The sequence below is a fragment of the Schistocerca nitens genome, chromosome 4 (genome assembly GCF_023898315.1).
Source record: "Schistocerca nitens isolate TAMUIC-IGC-003100 chromosome 4, iqSchNite1.1, whole genome shotgun sequence".
Classification (NCBI taxonomy): Eukaryota; Metazoa; Arthropoda; class Insecta; order Orthoptera; family Acrididae; genus Schistocerca; species Schistocerca nitens.
Genome location: NC_064617.1, coordinates 512932971 through 512958906, shown reverse-complemented (window position 1 = coordinate 512958906; position 25936 = coordinate 512932971). Strand labels below are relative to the sequence as shown.

The 25936-nt window shown below is 41.6% G+C and overlaps 1 protein-coding gene across 2 annotated transcripts in view; it reads left to right on the top strand.

Annotated features, from left to right (window-relative positions):
- LOC126252968 (ORM1-like protein 3) overlaps positions 1–24101 on the top strand; it is a 30532-nt gene extending 6431 nt beyond the window's left edge. Inside the window, exons 3-4 of one of the 2 annotated variants that reach the window (XM_049953989.1) lie at positions 3304–3455; positions 23630–24101. In XM_049953989.1, coding sequence (XP_049809946.1) covers positions 3304–3455; positions 23630–23765 — 288 coding nt within the window. In that variant the 3' untranslated portion in view covers positions 23766–24101. The remainder of the gene's footprint in view (positions 1–3303; positions 3456–23629) is intronic. The other variant, XM_049953988.1, reaches the window with a different exon arrangement.
- Positions 24102–25936: the final 1835 nt, after the last annotated feature.

Here is a 25936-nt window from a genome sequence, read left to right as displayed (position 1 = left end):
TGGAGCAAATATGGACACCATTTAAAAATAATAAACAATAAACTTTTTTAAAAAAATATATTTGTGCCGACTAAATATTGGGGAATTCACCCAGTAAATATAAAACTTTTCTGAGATGGTCAAGCAACCAATTATTTTTTTCTTGGACCACTTTGTATGGATTGACCCTGTACAGAAATGGTTGAGGGGCCATTCTGCCAGACTATTGATACATTTTTTGTTTCAATTGGCTGTAGAGTTCCAGAACAGATCTTTTTGTGTTTTTTCCCGAACACCATTCAGTTATTTGGCCTAACTTATGAATATATGAAACGAAGTGAACACTACCCCCCCCCCCCTCTCTCTCTCTCTCTCTCTATCTATCTATCTATCTATCTATCTATCTATCTATCTATCTATCTATCTTTTGTGATAACATAAAACAACTGTTACATAACAGTGAGCAACCATATATATTGTAAACCCTGCTATACCTGAGTATATTGTATTCAGGAGGCCTATTTCTTCTTAATGCCATTTAAGAAGTTATAATTATACGTACTCTTACATGACCTTCCTGTTACCCCTCTCATATTTTTGTTGCTATTGTAGTAACTGGGTGAGATAGTGAAGTGATTACACTGAATTTGCATTTGGGACAACAGCAGTTAAAATTTCTGTATGGCTAGCCAGATTTAGGTTTACCATGGTTTTCCTAAGTTGCATAAGGCAGATGTGGTGATGGGTGCTCTGAAAATGACATGACAGATTCCATGCCTCTAATAACCTCATCAACTGGATGTTAAACCTCACTGCTGTAATTTTCCATTGTCTGTTCAGAAGACAGTAGATCAATATTGTATTTGTAATTATTAATTATGGCACTTCCTTAACTGTTAGCATAGTCTGTGAAGAGTGTGTACAGCTTCAGATTAAATTCTAATGTGGCTGTTGACTCAGATTTTGTAAACATTTGGATGCCTCATCCTGGGGTCTGAGTTACCTATCCTCCTTTTTAAACTCTCCCAACCAGTCGCTCCTTCCTCTCCGAGAGGATGGAACTAATAGTTCCCAAGGCTAGGGTGCTATGTACCGTTATACATATTTATAGGTGATATAGTAATACACATTTCACCTCCTGAAGGTAAGTGCTGACCAGAAATCCTGTCTATTTATGGGAATGACTAACCGAAAGTAAGTCTGTATTTAGAAAACAATAGACTCATTCAGTTGTAGTTTTACATTTCAATTGAGTTATTTGTTCATTCTTTTATGTGAGAAACCAGTCTGTTTTAGCAATGAAACGAAAAAAATTGATGCAGTCCAGAGATTTCAGTTCTGATCGGAAACATTTGACCTTTTCCCATTGTTAAATGGTTGTCAACTGCACTTTGCTGTTGCCAGTTTAGCACTCTTACTGCATTGTGATATTTGTTTTTTTATTAAGTGTTAATAAATAGCTTCTAGTTTAGTTATGTGGCCATGTTTATGAATTCGTGTTTCCTTAATAGCGAACTTTGTGTCACAGTCATTATGTCGAAATGTTCAACTAATGTGGGAATGGAAGGAATTATTAGACTGCATAAAAATTTGCAAAGAGAGAGGACATCTTGTGCTGATGGTTCTGTACAGACTGAATTATGTGCACAGACAGTTCATCCATTCTGGGAATCAAGAATCTCGACCATTTTTGCCTGTTATCAACATTGATAATGACAAGATATCAGTTCCAAGATTTTTGAGATTTCAGTAATATAAATGTGACATAGTCATGCAGGAGGCAGTTGACTGATTATTATAATAATCAGTAGTTCTGCACTTTGACTGGGTCGCTATTGAAAAACCCAACTTCAGGCACGGAATGACTTATTAGTCATATGATGCATTTAGGAATTTATCCACCATCAGATGTCTAGGAACGCCTGTGAATGTTCGTTTCATGTAAGACTTGGAATGCTGTATCTATGTGTAGTAATTGCTGCTGGATATCTGATATTGTATAAATTTTGAAACATGTCATATGAGCAATAGTCATTCTTTGCCTGATACTTGACTTTTACCATTGCAACCCAATCAGCCTGAATACAGAACTACTGATTGTTTTAATTTCCAGTTTTGATGTCAGATAACATATGACAAAAGAAATACTTTTTTCATATGATGTATTTACAAATTAACAATTTTCGAATTTTTTTCTTTACTTGTACTATGAAACTTTACTACTTGCCAAATTTCATCTTTGTAAATCAACGGGAAGTACCCTATAGGTTTTGATGAGTGAGTTTGGGAGTATTAAACTATGGTGATATAAATGGCCATATCTTTCGATTTCATTGTCTTAGAAGCTTGAGATTTTTACACCACCGTGGGACTATGAACCTCAATACGTGACATAAATTTCAATGTAACTTGATCTGTGTACTTGTTCCGGAGAAATGGGTTTTAGACTGATAGGCTGATGGATGGACAAACAGAAAGCAATCCTATAAGGGTTCCATGTTTACTGATTGAAGCACAGAACCCTGAAATGTGATGTTGGAGATAGATTCAGTGCACTACACAGTATCTGCAAGGATGATTCATATTAAGAAACTACATTAATTAAAGAAATTCAGAGAAAATTAAAGAATGATGACAAATATTTCTTGCAAAAAAGAACTACTGACAATTCACAGTAAATGTTCAAAAAGCCAGTGATTAAGACACCATATAATACAAGGTTAGGTTCACAACATCTCAGAATTTACAAAAGTAGAATTATCGGTGATGAGTGCAAACCAACTGTAAAGAGAGACGGGGCTTTCTCTAAATTTAAATAAAAAAGTAATTGTACATTTAAACATAAATTTATAATGTAACACCAATTATTAACCTTTTAAAACCAACCAAAAATCCATATGTAATGCCAGAAGTATCAAAAATTTGTTTTTGAGTAAATGGATAGCCTACATAAATTTTGAAAATACTTCATTTTTATAAATACACCTTTTGTCCAGCTCTACATAAATAAGATGTGTTATTTGTTACTAAAAATGTTAACTGAAAAGGCTGAAAAATGTGTAAATGAAATCATTCAAACTCGGAGACTGAGTGAAAAATCTTATAGCTGACATGGCTGCAAAGACTAGTCTCATTTGGTTGTTTTATTTGACTGGAAAAAAATGCTGAACAAAAAACAATCGACTGGCCAATGAGTTGCGAAAACCTGTCAGTTGTGCCATCACTAATGCTGTCTCACAAGTTTTATATTTTGTAAACATAATTTTTAATCTTTGTGACTACACATCTGTCGTATCATAATGTTAAATGTTTTACCTTTTACAGTGTCACTTTTTTTTCCTTCACTTCGTGAAAGGCGCACCCTGGGTTCCTCAAGATCAAGGGGACAGTAGGGAACTTACCCACTGGGAGCAAATTGATTATGGAGAGCAGTTTACTGTTACTCGGAAATTCTTGACAGTTGTGCCCATTGTACTGTGAGTTAACTACATTCAGTATTATATTTCACAATTAACTTTGAACACTTTAAGAATCCACATTGGTGTTTGGTTTTGTGCATGATCATAAGGAACTGAATATGTTCAAAAATAAAAATTTTATAATGCTTAAAATATGAACTGTAACTGATTGTGGTAGTATAATGAATACTGTAATACTGTATTGTTGTCAGTTGTTTTTGAATGGTATCAAGAATGAGTTATTCTTCATTATAGACTGCTAAGATTATCCAGTTTTTACTTTACTTCTGTACTGCCTTACTTACTGATTTTAAAACTGAATCCATGCGTGTTAAATTTTGTATTCCGTTACTTATTTCATGTTTGTGGGCTGCGTTAACTTCCTTTTTTGAGAATTAATTACACACATTGCTCATCATAGTGTCTTAGATGGATAGTGAGTGGGTTTTCCAATCCGATTTTATTATACAGGGTGTTTTGAAAATACTTAGATGCACTTTGGAGACATCTTCCTTACACCAAAACGAGAAAAAAGTTAGCATAAACATATGTCTGACAACCTTTAGTTTTTGAGCAATTAATGCAAGCTGACGTTCAGCGGCTTTCTATATCTACATTTATACCACAGTGTATGTTCCATTATACCAGTTATTAGGGTTTCTTATGGTTCCCCTAACATATTGAGTGCGGGAAGAATGATTGTTTGTATGCCTCTGGGCGTGCAGTAATTATCTTAATCGTATCCTTGCGATCCCTATGTGCGTGATATTTATAGAGGGTTCTAGTATATTCTTAGAGTAATCATTTAAAGCCCTACTTGAATCCTTGGTAATAGACTTCCTTGGGATAGTTTAAGTCTATCTTAAAGAGTCTTCCACTTCAGTTCCTTCAGTATCTCTGTGACACTCTTCTCGGGATGAGACAAACCGGTGACCATTCGTGCTACCCTTCTCTGTATACGCTCAGTATCCCCAGTTACTTGCCCATGTCTGCACCATGTTGAAATCCAATCAAAAACTGAATATTTATGCAGCTTCTTTCAGATAGTACTTCATTATAGATAACTGCATCATATGCAAAAGCCTGATTTTAATATTAATATTGCCAGCAAGGTCATTCATGTACAACATGAACGGCACGCTCCAACACACTTCCCTGGAGCACACCTGAAGTTACGTCTACATTTGACGATTACTGTCCATCCTAGATAACATGTTATGTTGCCTTGATCCAAAGCTTTCAGTACGTCACCTGAGGAAAGTGCAAGTTGGGTTTCATATGATCGATATTTTCAAAATCTGGGCTGGTTGGCACTGAAGAGGCCATTCTGTTCAAGGTCTCTCACTATGTTTGAGCTCAGAATATGTTCTAAGATTCCACAACAAATAGATGTCAAGGATATTGGACGGTAGTTTTGTGGATCACTTCTACTGTTCTTCTTGTAGACATGTGCAACCTGTGCCTTTTTCCGAGAACTGGAGGTGGCTTTTTGTTCGAGGGATCTATGATGGATTATAATTGGAAGAGGGGCTAACTCAGCTGCAAATTCAGTAAAGGATCTGACTGATTCCATCGGGACCTGGAGCTTTGTTCAATTTTAATGATCTCAGTTATTTCTCAACACCACTGACACTAATAATTACTTCATTCATCTTTCCAGTGGTACGAGGATTAAACTGGGGCAATTATCCTGGTTTTTCCTTTATAAAGGAACATTTGAAAATAGATCTAAGTATTTCAGGTTTTGCTTTGCTACTCTCAATTTCAGTTCCTGCCCCATATACTAGAAATGGACATTAACTTTAGTGTCACTTATAGATTTTACACATGACCAGAATTTCTGTGGGTTCCGTGAAAGATCACTTGACAGTATTCTGCTATGGTAGTCATTGAAGGCATTGCGCATTGCTCTCTTGAGAGCCAAATGCGTTTCATTTAGCATCTATCTATCTATACCCTGTGCTTTTACACCTTTTGAGGCACATCACTACATTTCCACTTATTGGTGCACGCGTTTGTCTCATTGTATTCCAGATTGTGTTGTGTGAGGCGGAGTTCCAGGTGACTGGTAGGACCATACATTCTCCCAGTACATTGTATAGACGATTTATTCAGAATGCTGTAAAAAGCTACTAGAAGATGTGTTGCTGTAAATAAGAAGAAACATGTGGTTTTTGCATGATGGAATTAGAGTTCATTTCAGTCAAAGTGTTAGAGATGCAGTGGCTGGTATCTACCGTGGCGGAGGTATAGGTAGAAGAGGATTGTCCCATTGTCTGCACGTTCCCCTGACCTCTATATTATTATCTGTGGGGCACCTTAAACAATTGGTTTATGCAGCAGACAACTCTGATGCAGAAGCTCTTCATCGACTTGGCATGGAAGCCTGCGAAACCATTGGAAACTACAAGGGAGTATTTGAAAGAGTGCGACAGTCCATTATTTGACAAATGCATTCATGTTTAGAAACAAGAGTAAATTTCCAGGATTTATTATGACTTTTTGTGTTAATGAGCTCCAATCATATAAATTGTAAACTTTCATTATTAACTTGAAAAAGGAACAAATTTTGGGCATATGATATCTGAACTTATTTTCTTGTTTTGCTGTGAAGATTTTTGAAATATGACTGTATTACAAAAGGAAGTGATTACTAATCACCATATAGAGGAGACAGCGTGCATGTATGTGTGTGATGGGAGTAAATGTAAGTGATATGAAATGAAACAAGCATGCGAGTATTGTGAGAGAAGGCAAATGGCCGATCTCGATTTATTGGGAGAATTATGGGAAAGCGTGACTGGTCTGTAAAGGAGACCGCATATAGGACGCTAGTGTGACCTATTCTCGAGTACTGCTAGATTACATTGGATCTGCACCAGGTCGTATTAAAGGAAGACATCGAAGCAACTCAGATTTGTTACCGGAAGGTTCAAACAACAGTGAAGTATTGCAGAGATGTTTTGGGAACTGAAATAGGAATCCCTGGAGGAAAGGCGACATTCTTATGGTGCAAGATTATTGAGAAAATTTATAGAACTGGCATTTAAAGCTGACTGCGGAACAATTTTACTGTCGCCATCATAGCTTTTGCGTAATGACCATGAAGATAAGGTACAAGAAATTAGGTCTCATACAGAGGCTTATAGTTAATTCTTTGTCCATCGCTCTGTTTGAGAGTGGAACAGGAATGGAAATGATTAGTTGTGGTCTCACAGATCTTTTGTCAATAAAAGAGAACCATATGGTGTAATACTTTCTCAAATAGCACTACACTTAAGACAGAAAAACTAATTAGTAAGCTATTATCTTCATTTTGATACTGTCTTCCTTCAGATTTTAGAACGTTGATGCGGATTTTCGTAGTTCTAACAATTTGTGTTTTTGGAAGCATTTTGTGTCCTGCTTGTTTGTGTATGAAATGATCAGCTTGTAAAAGTCAATCATAATTAGTCAGGTGCATCAGTTTTTAAATATGATTCATATTAGGCACACACTGTGAGTTGCTGAACTGATTGGCTGGTCCAATACAGCTCAGAGATGGTACTGAGCATAACAGGTGCCTCATTTACCAAGGCGGTAATTTAAATCCCCCATGCAGCTGCCCATTTTTAGGTTTGTCACAGCCATCGTTTTCAGCCTTGGGGCTTGATTTCCATTTCTAAATTTTTTCTTTTTAGTGTGAGCCATTTGAGAAAGAGCTCTGTTCCTAGCATCTATGTCGTGGATTTCTCTCCCTAATTTCCTTCCCCTCTTCCTTCCCCACCATAGGCCCCCTCCACCCCGCTAGGTCACCAGCATGTGTAGCCAGTCTGTGTGGTGGGGCTGTTATGTACCCTTCTGGCTGAGCCCCTTTAAGACACAGGGAGCACACTACTGATACCTGAGCTGTTGCCTCCCCATGTATGCCAAGGAGTGATTGCTTGTTATCCTGGAGCTAAGGAACTCCTGTCAACAGCTGCTGTGCCAGGCAGCCCCTGCTGTTCGATTCTGATTCGATTGGGGTTGTTTGGCGCATGAAGTGTTTCAAGCTGCAAAAATCTGGCCATTCCCAGACGACGTGTCTCTGAGTGGGAAACATTCATTGAATGTTGCTTCATATGGTCCTGCAGCCTTGCCTTCCCTGGCTTCACCCTACAGGGGGCTCACAGTCCTTCCGTGAGCATGTGCGTGGCGAGCATGGCGCCCCGAGCTATTGCAGCCTTGTTTCCCAGGCTGCATTTCCTTTCCCTTTCCCTTCCCCTCCTTTCCTGTCCTTGCTCCTTCCCCTCCGCCCTCACCTCTCCCTCTCGTGGTGTCCTTGTTTATGTTGGCCCCACTATCCTCCTGGTTATGTTGGCTTTGCGATTTGGTTTTGTTGAGTAATTACCTCATCCTTTTGGCATCCTCTGGTCCCCCTCTGAGGTTGACCTCCATTACTAAATTTCTATTCCGTAGTGTGAGCCACTTGGGGAAGAGCACCTGACCTAGTGCCTCCTGACCTCCATTACTAAATTTCTATTCTGTAGTGTGAGCCACTTGGGGAAGAGCAACTTACCTAGTGTCTCCGGCATGTGCCATCCTAGTTCCTTCCATCTTTTCCTTCACATCATTGTCTGATGCTAGGGTACATAGTCAGCACGGTAGCCAGCCCGTGTGGTGGGGTCGCTATGTACTCTTTTGGTTGAGCCTCCTGAAAGCACAGGGATCACACTTCTGATACCTGTGTTGTGACGACCTCATGTAAGCCTAGGAGTGGTTGCTTGTCATCCTGCAGCATCAGAACTCCTGGCAATGGCTGCTGTGCCAGACGGCCCTTGCTGTGGCTGGTGGTGCCCCTGATCATAGTGGGTGGTATCAGGGCGGACGCTATGCGAATGAAACACACATGGGTCCAGAAGTGTTTGCGTTTTGGACACATCTTCCCACTGTTTGCAGACCCCTCTCTGTGGTGACTGTGGATGTCCACTCGATGAGGGTAGTTCCTGTGTTCCCCCTCCTTTGTGTGTTAATTGTCGTGACAATCATTCTCCGCATTGCCCGGCTTATAGGAAGGAAAAGAAGATACAGGAGTATAAGTCCCTTGATTATCTAACCTACACTGGGGCTCGTAAGAAGTATGCACATCTTCATACTGTGTCAGTGACATCTAGCTAGGTTTTAGTTACATCTTCACTCCTTCCTCCTCCTTCCTTACCCCAGTCCCAAACCCCTCTCCTTCCCCCATCCCTGCAGTTGCCACACCCTCCCCTCCGGGTGCAACTTCCCCTCCCCAGTCGGAGAAGTGTCCCACTTCTTTGGCATGTGCCGGTCAAGGGCGCCCTCCCAGGACCCCCCTTCCCCGGCACCTTTCAGGCCAAAGGTCTGCTGCTACACGACGACCGCGAGAACCACAGTGTGTGGGCCCCAGGTCGCCCCCTCTCCTTCTGTTCCAGATCTTGCTGCAGCTGACTCCCTTTTGCAGCACAGCCCTCCTCGATCTCAAACAGAAAAGAAGAAGAAACATAAGTCCTGGGACACGGAGCCTCTGGTGTCGTCAGAGGTCCCGTCCCCACCTTCACAATCTGACTCTGCCCTGCTGTTCATGGACGTCGCCCCCTCCTTGTCGGTGACTGCTGGTGACCTGGTGGCATGACTGGCTTCAGCTTGTTCACCCCCCCTCCCCTCATGTGAATCATCATTCTGTGGTTATCCAATGGAATTGTAATGGATATCACCGTCACCTTCCGGAGTCAAAATCCCTTATTTCGTTTTACTCTGCAGCTTGTGTGGTTCTGCAGGATGATGATCACTCACCGACCCTCCGTGGTTTCCGTGCTTTTTGTCAAAATCGGGTCAGCCCACTGCGAGCCTCTGGTGGTGTTTGTATGTTGGTCCATACAGATGTTGCTAGCACGTAGTTTCCTCTTCAAACTACATTGGAAGTGTTTGCTTCTACGGTCCACCTGGGCTCTGGGGTCACAGTTTGCAATCTTTATATCCCTCCTGACAGGACTCTTACACCTGCTGCCTTAAATGCCTTTCTTCAGCAACTTCCTCCTCCCTTCCTCCTTCTTCGGGATTTTAATGCTCATCATCCCTTGTGGGGCAGTGCATTTCCATCTAGTTGGGCTCTTCTCATAGACCAGTTTCTTGCAAACCACGACTTGTGCCTTCTTAATGATGGCTCCCCCACCCATTTCAGTGCTGCTCATGGTGCCTCTCCCTCCTGCCTTATTATACTGTTTGCCACACGACAACCTTTGCGACGGTGAGCCCTTCCTGTTGATTCTCTCGTTCTGAGAGGGGTGGTCGTCAATCGATCATTTACTTCACTTGTAATCCGCAGTTCGGCAGGCTTTTTCCTAGCACCACGATTTGGTTGCAGTATTTTTCGACCTTCACAAGGCCTATGACATGGATTGGCACCATCATATCTTTCTTACACTTCATGAGTGGGGCCTTTGGGGTCCACTCCCTATTTTTATCCGCCGGTCATTCAGGGTTCGGGTTGGTACTGTTTTTAGTTCTCTGCGGACCCAGGAGAATGGCATCCCACAGGGTTCCATATTGAGTGTATTTCTTTTCCTCATTGCTATAGATGGGCCTGTGGCCTCCATCTGTATGTGGACGATTTCTGCATTTGGGTTAGTTCCTCTTTGATGGCCTCTGCAGAGCGGTAGCTCCAGGGTGCTATACGGTGTGCCTCTGCATGAACCCTCTCACACAGGTTCCAATTTTCACTTCTGTCACTGCACTATGGTCCACCCCGATCTGGAGCTCAGCCTCGATGCACAGTGATTACCTGTGGTCCCATAGTTTCATTTCCTGGGTCGTCTTCTCGACACCAAGCTCACTTGGGTGCCTCATATCAGACTTCTGAAGATAGGATGTTTCCTTAAGCTCGATGTCCTTCGCTTCCTTGCCCACACCTCTTGGGGTGCAGATCGTTCCACTCTTCTCTGCCTTTATTGGGCTTTAGTGCTGTCTCACGTGGACTATGGTTGTCAAGTTTATGGTTTGGCTGCTCCTTCCACACTGCACCTCCCATGTCTGGTCCACCATCGTGGTATCTGTTTGGTCACTGGTGTGTTCCCTACTAGCCCTGTTTGATAGTCTCCTGATTAAAACTGGGATCCCCCTCCCCACTTTCTGTCGGCGGTCCCAGCTTCTGGTTTCTTACACAATCACTGTCCATTTCTCTCGCACACATCCTTCCTGTTCTATTCTGTTCTCAGACCATGGATGTCGCCCACTTGACTGCCACCCTTGGGCGGGTTTGCCTGTTGGGCTTCGCTTTGCGTCTCTTCACCGTGATTTTCAGCTTCTTTTGTCCTGTCTCCCACGTGGAAAATTACCTCCTGCCAACTGCATATGGGGTGTTTACTATGGAATTGATGGCAATTTCCCAGGGCCTTACCTTCATTAAACTGTTCCAACTAGACTACATTTTGTTATGTACGGACTTAACGTGTGGCCTTCAGGCTATTGATCGGTGTTTTTCGCCCCATCCCTTGGTCTCGGCTATCCATGACCGTCTCTCTGATCTTCACCATATTGTGTGTTCCATTGATTTCCTTTGGTTCCCTGGCCATGTGGGTATCCCAGGTAATGAGCTTGCTGATAGTTTGCCTGGAGAGCACTCACTTACTCCTCCTTCTCTGTAACCCCTCCTGTGGCGGATTTACAGCTTCATAACCCAACGGCTGAAAGCAAGGGGAAACTACAGCCGTAATTTTTCCCGAGGACATGCAGCTTTACTGTATGATTAAATGATGATGGCGTCCTCTTGGGTAAAATATTCCGGAGGTAAAATAGTCCCCCATTCGGATCTCCGGGCGGGGACTACTCAAGAGGACGTTGTTATCAGGAGAAAGAAAACTGGCATTCTACGGATCGGAGCGTGGAATGTCAGATCCCTTAATCGGGCAGGTAGGTTAGAAAATTTAAAAAGGGAAATGGATAGGTTAAAGTTAGATATAGTGGGAATTAGTGAAGTTCGGTGGCAGGAGGAACAAGACTTTTGGTCAGGTGATTACAGGGTTATAAATACAACATCAAATAGGGGTAATGCAGGAGTAGGTTTAATAATGAATAAAAAAATAGGAGTGCGGGTTAGCTACTACAAACAGCATAGTGAACGCATTATTGTGGCCAAGATAGACACAAAGCCCATGCCTACTACAGTAGTACAAGTTTATATGCCAACTAGCTCTGCAGATGATGAAGAAATTGATGAAATGTATGACGAGATAAAAGAAATTATTCAGTTAGTGAAGGGAGATGAAAATTTAATAGTCATGGGTGACTGGAATTCGTCAGTAGGAAAAGGGAGAGAAGGAAACATAGTAGGTGAATATGGATTGGGGGGAAGAAATGAAAGAGGAAGCCGCCTTGTAGAATTTTGCACAGAGCATAACTTAATCATAGCTAACACTTGGTTCAAGAATCATAAAAGAAGGTTGTATACCTGGAAGAATCCTGGAGATACTAATAGGTATCAGATAGATTATATAATGGTAAGACAGAGATTTAGGAACCAGGTTTTAAATTGTAAGACATTTCCAGGGGCAGATGTGGATTCTGACCACAGTCTATTGGTTATGAACTGCAGATTGAAACTGAAGAAACTGCAAAAAGGTGGGAATTTAAGGAGATGGGACCTGGATAAACTGAAAGAACGAGAGGTTGTAGAGAGTTTCAGGGAGAGCATAAGGGAACAATTGACAGGAATGGGGGAAAGAAATACAGTAGAAGAAAAATGGGTAGCTCTGAGGGATGAAGTAGTGAAGGCAGCAGAGGATCAAGTAGGTAAAAAGACGAGGGCTAATAGAAATCCTTGGGTAACAGAAGAAATATTGAATTTAATTGATGAAAGGAGAAAATATAAAAATGCAGTAAATGAAGCAGGCCAAAGGGAATACAAACGTCTCAAAAATGAGATCGACAGAAAGTGCAAAATGGCTAAGCAGGGATGGTTAGAGGACAAATGTAAGGATGTAGAGGCTTGTCTCACTAGAGGTAAGATAGATACTGCCTACAGGAAAATTAAAGAGACCTTTGGAGAGAAGAGAACCACTTGTATGAATATCAAGAGCTCAGATGGCAACCCAGTTCTAAGCAAAGAAGGGAAGGCAGAAAGGTGGAAGGAGTATATAGAGGGTTTATACAAGGGCGATGTACTTGAGGACAGTATTATGGAAGTGGAAGAGGTTGTAGATGAAGATGAAATGGGAGATAAGATACTGCGTGAAGAGTTTGACAGAGCACTGAAAGACCTGAGTCGAAACAAGGCCCCGGGAGTAGACAACATTCCATTAGAACTACTGATGGCCTTGGGAGAGCCAGTCATGACAAAACTCTACCGTCTGGTGAGCAAGATGTATGAGACTGGCGAAATACCCACAGACTTCAAGAAGAATATAATAATTCCAATCCCAAAGAAAGCAGGTGTTGACAGATGTGAAAATTACCGAACTATCAGTTTAATAAGTCACAGCTGCAAAATACTAACGCGAATTCTTTACAGACGAATGGAAAAACTGGTAGAAGCGGACCTCGGGGAAGATCAGTTTGGATTCCGTAGAAATGTTGGACCACGTGAGGCAATACTAACCTTACGACTTATCTTAGAAGAAAGATTAAGAAAAGGCAAACCTACGTTTCTAGCATTTGTAGACTTAGAGAAAGCTTTTGACAACGTTAACTGGAATACTCTCTTTCAAATTCTGAAGGTAGCAGGGGTAAAATACAGGGAGCGAAAGGCTATTTACAATTTGTACAGAAACCAGATGGCAGTTATAAGAGTCGAGGGGCATGAAAGGGAAGCAGTGGTTGGGAAAGGAGTGAGACAGGGTTGTAGCCTCTCCCCGATGTTATTCAATCTGTATATTGAGCAAGCAGTAAAGGAAACAAAAGAAAAATTCGGAGTAGGTATTAAAATTCATGGAGAAGAAGTAAAAACTTTGAGGTTCGCCGATGACATTGTAATTCTGTCAGAGACAGCAAAGGACTTGGAAGAGCAGTTGAACGGAATGGACAGTGTCTTGAAAGGAGGATATAAGATGAACATCAACAAAAGCAAAACGAGGATAATGGAATGTAGTCAAATTAAATGGGGTGATGCTGAGGGGATTAGATTAGGAAATGAGACACTTAAAGTAGTAAAGGAGTTTTGCTATTTAGGGAGTAAAATAACTGATGATGGTCGAAGTAGAGAGGATATAAAATGTAGACTGGCAATGGCAAGGAAATCGTTTCTGAAGAAGAGAAATTTGTTAACATCGAGTATAGATTTAAGTGTCAGGAAGTCGTTTCTGAAAGTATTTGTATGGAGTGTAGCCATGTATGGAAGTGAAACATGGACGATAACCAGTTTGGACAAGAAGAGAATAGAAGCTTTCGAAATGTGGTGCTACAGAAGAATGCTGAAGATAAGGTGGGTAGATCACGTAACTAATGAGGAGGTATTGAATAGGATTGGGGAGAAGAGAAGTTTGTGGCACAACTTGACTAGAAGAAGGGATCGGTTGGTAGGACATGTTTTGAGGCATCAAGGGATCACAAATTTAGCATTGGAGGGCAGCGTGGAGGGTAAAAATCGTAGAGGGAGACCAAGAGATCAATACACTAAGCAGATTCAGAAGGAGGTAGGTTGCAGTAGGTACTGGGAGATGAAGAAGCTTGCACAGGATAGAGTAGCATGGAGAGCTGCATCAAACCAGTCTCAGGACTGAAGACCACAACAACAACATCAAATCCCACTTCGCAACTCTTGGGAGGCTACCATCCTGTCTAATAAACTTGGTGCAATTAAGGTGACGCCTGTCCCATGGTGTTCTTTTTTCCGCCTCTCCCGAAAGGACTCGACCATCCTGTGTTGTCTCCACATCGGCCGTACTAGGCTGACCCATGATTTTCTTGTGTGTATTGAGCCACCCCCAGTTTTTGGTTGTGGAGCCTTCCAGTCAGTAGTCCACATTTTGGTGGAATGCCTCTTCTTTTGGCTCTGTGTACTGAGTACAGACTTCCACACACTTTACCTTTAATATTGGCTGACAATTCCCAGATGGTTGTACTGGTTTTCAGTTTCCTCCATGAAAGTGGTTTTATTTTCAGTTCTGAGGTTTTTAATCTCCCTCTGGAGTTTAGGCAGGGTGGTGAGGGTTGGGGTGTCTCCCACTGTAGGCTGTATTTGGAGATTCCTGATTCCCCTCCCTGGCCAAGATCCTCTTTTCTCTCCCCTTTTACTCTGTTCTTATCACTTTTTAGATTTGGTTAGTCTCCTTTTACAATACACACTTTTACATTCTAGCGTGTGGTCTTGCCTGTATTCCATCAGAGGTCGGATATTTCCTGCCTCTAGCTTAGCCTTGGGTTTGCCCAGTTGTTGACTTCTCTTTTTGTTTTCACCATTAACACAACTGCACTCTTACGTTTCTTAGCCTCTTACCTTTTATCGTTATGACTCTTCTGAGATGTAAATCCGTCTGAATGTACCACCTTTGAAACAAGGTACTGAGGACCTTGCTGTTTGGTCCCTTTAACCCCAATCAATCAACCAACCAACCATCTCTGGCTACACCCTGGGAGAAGGCCAGGCTCACCATCTTGGTATTAAACACTTTCCCCACTATCTGGTCTGTACTAGGACGGACAGGAACACATTCATTGCCAAAGTCGTTTTTTGTGGAGAAAATTGAGACAAGTTTGGCAGAGTCTCTCTCTCACTAAGATGTGGTCAGGCTCCCTGTTGATCGAAACTAGACTCTGGCTAATCCGGCCATTCCTGGCACATTTGGGTGCTGGATTATTGAGTGTCTGAAATTTATTTTATTCATTTATTTTGTTTATTTATTTATTTTGAAAACATAGGGGATATAGTGTTTTGTACTTTATTAAACTGAAGGATACAATTTTAAAACAGAGGATATACTTTTACATCCAAAAATACATTAATTTTCAAAGTAAACTTAGTCCTAGAGTCTGTTCTGTACATAATTATACAGTTGTATCACTCACTATCAAACATGCCCCTAATTTTTAACTGTCGCAATGACGATATGCGACGGTGGCATGCTGTATCACGCAACCGCTTTACAAGTGTTACATAGGTACTATATGTATATGGTTGTTGCATAATGTCCTCCAGGAAGAACTCAGCAGCTTCAGCACCAGCAGTGTGAGAAATCTTCATGCTCTCATCTCCTGTGTCCTTTTCTTCATCACTTTCATCATTACTTTCTTACACACTTCATCTGTTAAAATTTGGTCCGTATCACAGTTTTCCTCATTCAGCCACTTAGTAACTTCTTCATCAATTTCTTCTTCCCCTGGAAAGTTGTGAAACATGTCAGTGTACAAATTAATTGATAGTTCTGAATTGACTGGCTCATTGTTGTCAGTCAGTACTTGATCCAACTTGGCATAAATGGATGGCCACAATTTTCTCCAGCTCTTCATTATGGTAGTGCTATCCACATTATCCCACGATTCGGCTGCTTGGAAAACACCATGTATGTTAATTACTTTCCACGCCTGCAGTATAGTCTCGATAGTCGTTTTCGCTTTTATTCAGCAAGGAGAAGAGAAGCAAATGTCGATAATGGCATTTGATTCCAAAATTCCCTGGTCCATGGGCTGAATTAGGGCTGTCACATTGGGTGCGAGAAAGAGTGCTTGTATACCACCGGACTTTAGAGAAACATCTGAAGGATGACTGGGGGCATTGTCAGTTATAAGGATAGCTTTCAGTGGAAGCTCTTTCTTCTTATCACCATAAGTGGTAGTTTGACTCCCATTTGCATCAAAACACGCCATTAATGTTACATGCTGTTTCTGTTGCTTGTAACCGTAAGCTTCCTTCTCATTCTTGGCAGCTAATGTTTTTGAAGGAAACATCTTTTAAAAGAATCCTGTTTCATCAGCATTATACAAGGCAACAGCAGTTAAATATTATTCCTCTGTTATCTTCCATATCTAGCTTACAAACTCATCACCATCCTTACCATTAGCTGAGCGACTTTCCCCAGTGACTACCAGCTGCTGAAAGCCATGTCTTTTTTCCAATTTGGTAGCCAACCTTTGCTCACAGCAGACAAGTTACTACCACCAAGTTGTTAAATGCAGCTGCTTTTTCCTTTATAATCGGGCACTGACTCGAATTCCTTTACTGTGTTTTGTATGAACCATCTATAAACAGCTACGTCCAGTTCTCATTCTCACTCTTTCGCATAACCTTCCGTTTTCGCAGTTCACTATCCATTTGTCTTGAGTACTATCGAATAACATCTTTCTTTTTGATGTCATAAATAGTTGCTCATCCAACGTTGAACACAGCAGCAATTGCTTTCTGCGAAGAACCTTGATGTAGCTTGTCTAAAATTTCGAGTTTCTTCTTGAGGTTTAGTGTAACATGTTTCCTTTCAGAAGATATGATTCTGAATTGTAAAGAAAGCTACAGTTTCAAATACAGTGTATAAAGCATTGTTTGACTAAGCGTTGTTGTGCACGATAATTCATTGTGCACGTGTTTTTGGGTGTGCACCGGATTACTGAGAGGCTGGACGACTGAGGGCCGGATTAGCGAGAGTCTAGTGTACCTCTGCCGCCTAGTCTGCAGCTCTTTGTGCTTGGGATCATCTTTGTGATGTCCCGGTGTCTATTACCATTCACCAGTCGCTGAATTTGGTCCAGGGAGTGATTTTTCATTGGGACCTCATCGTGGAAACTGATGGGGAACTCTGGGATAATCTGGAGTGACGCGGCATTTACTTCGTTCGCCGTGTGCAGAAGGGTCATAAAGACAAGCACATTGATACCGGCGCATGTATTCCGGCTTTCGAGAGAGGTATCTTCCCAGAGAAGGTCAAGGTCATGCTACCAATGTGACTTGAAACCATACATCCCATTCGGTGCTTGCATTCTGGGCATATGTTTTCCTGCTGTATGGTGGGCCCTCTATGTATGTGGTGACTGTGGACACCCATTCCATGAGGGAAGTACCTGTGTTTCGCCACCTGTGTGTGTAAGTTGTCATGACTGCCACTCTCCACACTTGTCAGATTGCCTAGCTTACAACAGAGAAAAGATGATCTAAGAGTACAAGGCCATGGGTCACTTATCTTATGCTGAGCCTCGCCAAAAATGACACTATCTGGTGTCACTTTCAACTTTTGCCTCTGTTAAACCTTCCACCCTCCTCCCTTTTCCTTAATGCAGCTCCTTACCGCTTTCACCTCCCCCTCCCCCTCCCCTGCAGTTTCCGTACCCTCCCCTCTGGGTGTCACTCCTCCTTCCTGACTGTAGAAGTGCCCCCCTTCTTCATTACCCACCAGTGATGGGGCTCCCCCCTGGGTCCCCCAAGGTCTCTCAGGCTGGAAGCCTGCTACCACATCATGGCTACGAGACTCACTGTCTTTGCAGCCCAAGGTCGCTTGCTCTCTTTTGATCCTGGAGCGTGCAGAGGCCTGCTCTCCCTGGGTATCCTGCCCTCCTTATGCTCCTAAAGGGGAGGAGCAGACGGAGTAGAAGAAGTGACCTCCCTTTGGCTTCTTTATGTCCATCCTGGACTCATGCAACACACTTAACCAGTGGAATTGCAACAGATATTATTGTAACCTCCTGTAAATACAACACTTTGTTTCCTCTTATTCTGTGTTCTGTCTTGCTCTTCAAGAAACACACTTCAGAGATGATCACTCTTCAATGTTTTGTAGTTATTGGGTTTTCTGTCAGAACTGTGCTGGTCCTGGGATAGCATCTGGAGATGTCTGCACCTTGGTTTGTATCAATGTCATTAGTGACTAGATCCTCATTTGCAATGTCTACCTCCCTTCAGATAGGCCACTTCCATATGTTAAACTGCCTATCTTAGTACAGCAATTCCCACCTCTCTTATCTCATCCTTGGGGACTTTGCACACCACTCCCAGTGGGGGACTGCCACTCTGACAGGTATGGGTCTTCTAATTGACCAGCTTACTATGGGCTTTGATTTGTGTTTCCTCAATGACAGTTCCCCTACCCATTTCAGTGACTCTCAGGGCACCTTTTCTGCTATTGATCTCATGATGTCCTCCCCTGCTCTCGTGGCTTCCCTACGTTAATCACTGTATCATGACCTTTGAGACACTGACCACTTTATGGTGATTGTTATTCCCCTGCTGCTGTCAGGCAGACAGGCCCCCTTTTTGGGCATTCTGCAGAGCCAATTGGCCTTTATATAAATCTGCTGATTAGTACTGCGGTGGACCAAGGACATTGCACTTGCAATGTAGGACCGCCGATAGCTGCTGCAATGATTTAAGTGACATCCTTTACAGATCAGCCTTATGGCATTTAAGCATCTCTGTGCTAAGGCCCGCTACCTTATTAAGCAGAGTAAAAGGGAATGCTGGAGCAATATCTTTCTTCCCTGGGGATGTATGTCTCTTCATTGCAGGTTTGGTCCAAGCCCCGTAGCCTTTTGGGCCCCCAACAATCAGCTGTCGAGATCTTATCCTACAGGGTGTTCTGCTTACTTATCCATTTATCCTCGCAGAATATCTCGTGAAGCACTTTGCGACAAAATCGGCGTCTTCTTCCTATCCTGCTACCTTTCTCTGGCAGAGCTGAAGAAACCCCTTTCTGTTTCAACCATTCCCAAGCTGGAGCCTATAATGAACCCCTCACTGAATGGGAATTTGTGCAGGCTCTTACCTCTTCACATGACATGGCTCAGGGCTCGGATTCCGTTCCCACCGAGATGATCCAACATTTGGACATTACACAGAGGCAACATTTGCTCAGGGTCTTCAACCGCATTTGGCTCACAGGTGGTGTTCCCTTACAGTGGTGAGACAACGTAGTTATCCATGTCCTTAAGCCTGGGAAGAACCCAACGTGTCTCGACAGCTATCGACTGATTAGCTTCACCAATGTTTTAAGTTGCTCGAGAGGGTAGTTAGCTTCAGGTTATGTTGGATACTTGAATCTCGGGGCCTTTTGTCACTGTATCAGTGTGGATTCTAGGAAGTATGATTTGCAACTGCCATTTACTCAGATTGGAGACAGTGATCTTCTTTGACATACATAAAGCATACAGCAGGGCTGGTGCTGTTACATTTTAGTTACCCTCCATGATTGGGGATTTCATGGCCACCTTCTGGTTTTTATCTGTGAGTTTTCATCCCACCAACTCTTCCAGGTTAGAGTTGACACCTCACTTGGCATCCCTCAGACCGAGGAGAATGGCATCCCATAGGGTTCTGTATTAAGTGTCGCACTCTTCACCACCACAATCAGTTGCTTGTGCCTTCTGTTGGGCCTCTGGTTACCCTGGCGGCGTATATTCACAATTTTTGCATCTGGTGCAGCTCCCATTTGTTAGCATCTGCTGAAGGCCAGCTCCAAGGTGCCATCCAACTGGCCTCTGCATGGGCCCTTAATCATGACTTCCAGGTTTTTCCCTCCAAAATGCAGCTTATGCATTTTCGCAGTAGACCTACAGTAGAATTACACCAGACTCCGATCCAGAAATTTATTTAGACAACCAGTGCCTAGATGTTGTAGTGAGTTCCATTTCTCGGGCCTTTTTTTTTTTGATGAAACGCTGACACAGCTGCCTCATATTCGCCACCTAAAGACGACATGGATGTGGAAGCTTAATGCTCTCCGCCTCCTGGCCCATAATTTGGGGTGCAGACTGTGCTAATCTTCTCCACCTTTTCTGTGCTTTGTTTTGTCCAGAGGGACTGATGACCTCAGAAGTAAAGTCCCATAGTGCTCTGAGCCATTTGAGCCAGCCATTTTGTCCACACTAGATTATGGTTGTCAGGTTTATGGCTCGGTGGCTCTTTCCACTCTGAAACTACTTGACCCTGTTCATCATTCAGGGGTGCATCTGGCTATCGGTGCCTTTCACCCTAGTCCTGTTGACAGCCTCTCCGCAGAAATGGGGACTCTCCCCTCTACAAATACGATGGGGCCAACTCCTGGTTACTTAATGCAATTACCATTTGACGATTCCCTACCCATCATGTGTACTGTCATCTTTGAAAATGAGGGATGTCTCTCCTGATACCAGCCCTCGTGTGGGACTGCCCGTTGGATGCGTGTCGCTTCCCCCTGTTGGGATCTCTATAATGTGCCCCCTATGTGGCATCATAGATGCCCATTATTTTGTTCTACAGATGTCTGTAATGCGTCTATTGGTGCTTTACTTTCAACTGAAATGCTGCCATTCATTCGAGTGCTGCACTCTACCTGCAGGTAGCATTTGTGGTACCCATGTATGTTCACAAACAAGTCAGGGGTGCCCTTCTGATTGGTATAGGAACAGTACAATAGCATTACACCTGCAGTACACACTTCTCTGTGTGTGTATATATTGTTATTGAACTATATGAAAAAAAGGAAATTAGTTGCAAACTACAGCATGTACACACTTTATTCAACATGTAAACATCATTACAGATATTCAGATTTAGGTTGACATGTTTGATATGCTTGCCATCATTGGCAATGATGTGGTGCAGACGAATAACAAAATTCTGCTCGACCCACTGAGGTGTTGGAATATTGATGCTGTCGGTGACCACCTGAACAGCTGTTTTCAGCTCAGCCATGGTTTTGTGGTTATTGCTGTACACATTGTCTTTAATATAGCCCCACAAAAAGGAGTCGCATGTGTTCAGATCCGGGGAATACATCAGCGAATCGAGGCCCATGCCAGTGGCCTCTGGGTACTCCAGAGCCAGAATGCAGTCAGCAAAGTGCTCCTCCAGAACATCACACATACTCCTGCTTCAATGGGGTTGAATTCTGTCTTGCATCGCGTCTTGTCGAAGTCAGGGTCACTTTGGATATGGCGATGAAATCACCTTCCAAAACATTCACATAGCATTCTGTAGTCACCATGCCATCAAGGAATATCACACTGACTATTCCGTGACTGGTGTCATAGGGCTAGACAGTGTGTTTAAAGAAATGATAGCCTATTATGTTGTCCTCTTCAGCTTCGTCCAGCTGTTCATATAGAAGTGACAGGAGTGTAGCTGTCCAATCTCTTTTTACACCTCTGCAAAGTTTCCTGAAATGAGGGAACATAGAGTGAAAAAACATCCCCGGAGATAGCTCCACACTCGGCATAGCAGGCGACAGCAGATGGCAATAGCAGCAAGTGTGATGTGTAGCAGCCAGCCTCATTGCAGACAACCTGCAATATATCTTCTTGAGACTGGAAAGAATATCGCTCTCCATCCACTGTTAAAAGCAATTTCAATGTTAGTTTGCTGCATATGAAATATAGCTATGACCTAAACCCACCAAATGTAAACTGACCAATGACTACTGTTCACTGCACTCTTTCCAAAATATGGTCGCTGGTTTACTTATTTGGGAAGTGTAACTGTGGGCAAGAATGGGGAGAGAGAGAGAGAGAGAGAGAGAGAGAGAGAGAGAGAGAGAGAGAGAGAGAGAGGTAGGTTTTTAATTTTCTGGCAAGAGAACTATACTAGGGTAATACCAGCTGCACTGGTTGTATAAAGCTATTTTAAGGATGTGTAACTTCTCCATCACTGTTTCTGTATCCTGTTTTCTTGCAGGCACAGCATTGCCTTCCAAAGGAGAAGTTGAATTGGCAGGGTTTCATGGCTAGTACCAAATACAAATAATATTTCACTCATAGGAGATAATGAGGGATCAAATAAGACATCAGTTTGGCTCTATTTTGGTTAAACATAGATTCAGGAATCAAGTTCTGGTCAACAAGAGTTATTGTGGTAGTCACAGTAACATAGTACTAATAAAATACCAGCTGAAATTCAAGAAGGTAAAGAGAAAGCGGCCAATATGTTGAAACTTGACAAGTTAGAGGAACCAAAATCACAAACTGCCATGGAAGAACATGCATTGAATGAAACGGCTCTTCAGGGAGTTACAGTGTGGAAAATTATGATTTGACTATAAAAAATATCTATTAAATGCAGCAGAGAAAGTAATAGAATTGAAAAAGGCAGAAAAGAGGCAGTCACATATAACAATGTTGGACTCGAGAAACAACAAATATATTGATTTTGGCTCAGTCTTGTACAACTGGATTACAATGAACTTGTTTAATCTGGTCTTGAAGTACTTATACATTCTCAACCAATTTGTGCACTTCTTTCGGTTACCCTTTTTAAACTGCTGACAGATGTCATGGTTCTAGTGATTTGTATTTTATCATCACTGCCACGCATAATCATAACTTCCTGTATCAAGTGTTCTATGGGTCCAAAAAGTGCTTTAAATGCCCAAATTGAATACATATATATTAACTGAATTATGTTTATAGAGAAATGGGTGGTTTAGGCATATATTCATTATTGATTTTGAATTTGTATTTATTGATTTTAATCAGAATTGGCAGCAACATTGTATTGAGAATATTTTCTCTTTTGCAATTGTCAGTTTTTTGTGCCCAACCATAAATGTCCATCTACAAAAACATGTTAAAACTTAAACCATTAGTACATGAAGTTTAATACACTTTTGTATATAGTCATTAGTTTGAAATGAAATGTGCAGTGACTGTCTGTGTTGGTTGTGTCCACTGCAAAATGATATGAATTCTTGTACACACATGCAACAACCTTAATATACCATCTCTGTGGTCTAGTGTTTAGCATTGCTAGTTGCTAAAGTGCAGATCCTGGATTAGTCCTGTTGTAAGATTGCTACAGAATGGGGTTCACTCGACTTTGTGATGCCAAATGAGAATCTACTTGAGTAGATAATTATTGACAGCAGTTTGAAGACTACTAGTGTGGTGCCAAATCAAAAGGCTACCTGGTGTTGAACATGGCATCCATTTCGGAATCCCAAAGAATGATAACTTTGTTTCAATATCAAACAAAGGTAGAAATTTATGGTCCAAAATGTGCTTTCCAGACATTAAACAATGCAGTTAATGTGACGATATGAATAAACTTGTAAATGTTTACGATAAAGGTGTATGGCATTTATGTCATGTACTGTAGAGACCTTAATTTTGAGTTTAAACAAATCTTAGCACTAGTGCTTATTTACCACTTCCCTCTCACTCAGGAATTGTAGCTTTAATATATAATTTGAGTGTTTACAAAATACATGCAGGCTTGAGTGAGAGGGTGGTGATGGTGGAAGGTAAGCAGTGTAGATAGAGTATGAGAAGTGAAAATAAATTGAGTATTATTTGTTCACTCTGTTTTTACACTATTTTTTCTTTTTTGGCAGGTTTTTCCTGGCTAGCTACTACACAAGGTATGCAACTGGACATTTCATAGTGAATTTTGTATCGATGATGTTGGTCTTGCTGCCGAAGCTACCACAGTTCCACAGAGTGAGACTTTTTGGTATAAATAAGTACTAAGTATTTTTCTGATGACTTGCTGTGTGTAAAATTATACAATGTTACAGACATCACTGCATCTTTTGCAGATGCACTGTACTTACAGTATAAACTGCCATTATGTTTGAGATTGCAGTTAAGTGTGTGTGTTTTTTAAACACTCTCAAGCTTTGAGAAGTGTATGGCAGGTATTGTTACTTCAGTTTGTGTGTATAACTTTCCAGATAAACACAATATTGTTCAGACTTTCGTTGCATTGATTTTACCTCTGTTGTTTGACAAATTTCTTTTGGTTAAGATATTTGTGTAAAAAGAAAGAAATCCAGTATTGTTTGAATAAACTCACTGAAATGGTGACATTCTGCATTATCATCACCCTCTGCATTTGTGTGAAGCAGCTCTTACATCTTTCACATATTTAAACTAGATTCAGGTTTGTAACTGCTGTTTAACACAATTAATTGAATGTAATGTTACATATTTGTGAAAATACTTATAATTTGTCAAATAATTGCAGTTATTGTGCTTTTTTCCAAATTCATTATTAAAAACTGCAGGATCCTCGTTTGCAGCTGAAGCATTGGTACGCGTCATTATTTTTATGCTAATATTATTAGTCATTGATTTTTAAATTTAGTTGGAATTTTTGTTGTTATAACTGCCACACTTAAATTTTGTAATGCTTTTTAAAGATGATCAATATTGATAGGCATGCCACAGGTTCTGGAAATCGGGGAAATTAAGGAATATCAGGGAATTTTGAACATGTCAGGGAAATTGGGGAAATGTCATGGAAGTTTAAAAATAAAATGGAAAATCTCGTTTTTTTCTCAGTAGATGAAACAGTTTGTTTACGGAAGAGTCATGCATTGTCACTGACAATGCTGCTGAGTACATTCGCCGCTTCCCTACTCCCCTCATTACTACGCTTCACCCCTTCCTACCACTCCACTCAGCTTGCAGTCAGTGCTGCCACCACTACTTGCCACTAGCCTAGCAGCTGCTGATGAGAGGCAGGGAGGCACGAGTGGTTTGTTTGGATCTGATTGTCAGTGACTGTAGACGCAGCGGCCGGTGACAGCAGTCATGTGTGCGTGAGTTAGGTCAGAGTGATTGTGTGAATGTGTGTATGCTCTTGTTTTATGACAAAAGCTGTGGCTGAAAATTTAGTTGTGAGTGTATGAGATTTTCTTTTGTATGTGGCTGGCTGCAGCTCGGCAATGATCTTTACGGTGAATTGCTACCTATTCTTATTATTATTGATTCGCAGAGTATTTGAACAACTTATCTGTTGCATGGATTGATCACCATGCTATCTGTGGTTCGTGAACAGCTGGCCGCACGATTGGATTTCTATGACAGACCAGAACCGCAGGCCGTTTCTTTAATGGATCGGGCCTGCCTATCCGAAGCCATTCTGTTTCCACTAATGTCCATGCACTGCCCATCTGATCTAGTCTCACCAATCTGCCTGCAGGATGGGTCTGTTTGTTTATGGCATAATGCAGCGGATTTTCATGGTTTATCCATGGACCCAGGACTGCAGTGCTCCTCAGCAGACCAGTGCTCATAGGTGATGGATTTTAGGAATTGTGACTGTCTCACAGCAAGAACATTGTACAGTGTGGCATTTTATAGACATTTTATTTGTTGTAGTACATTTTGGCACTTCAAAAGTAGTTCATAAGTCAGAAAGAAAGGACAGTAAGAAGAAGAAAATTGTCAGTCGCTGGCGGTTTGTATGCTATGAACTCATATATTTCTTGAAAGAAAAACTCACACAATATCTTTAAAATAATAGATATAACACAGTGGGTAATAACAGACAATAACGAACATAGTAGAACTGACAGTTTATTGGTGGTCTCTTACAGTGTTGGTTTGCAAGTTCTTCCCTGACTTATGCACTTCATTCAAGAGGTAATTTCTGAAATCAGTGAAGCTATTTTAAATCTGTCTTGCAACTCCAAGGAAATGCATATTTTTGTCACCAAATGTGTTTTGTTTTATTGAAATAAAATATCAGCAATCTTAATGAAACACACAAACCACTTGGCTTGCTTTCTCCATCTAAAAACACTTCATTACAAAAGACGTTCATGTTCGTACTTAAGATTTTTGCTTACAACAGTATACACCATCTGCTTGCAAGCTTTCTGCCTTTTCTTTTTTTCTTTTTTCGTTTTTTTAAA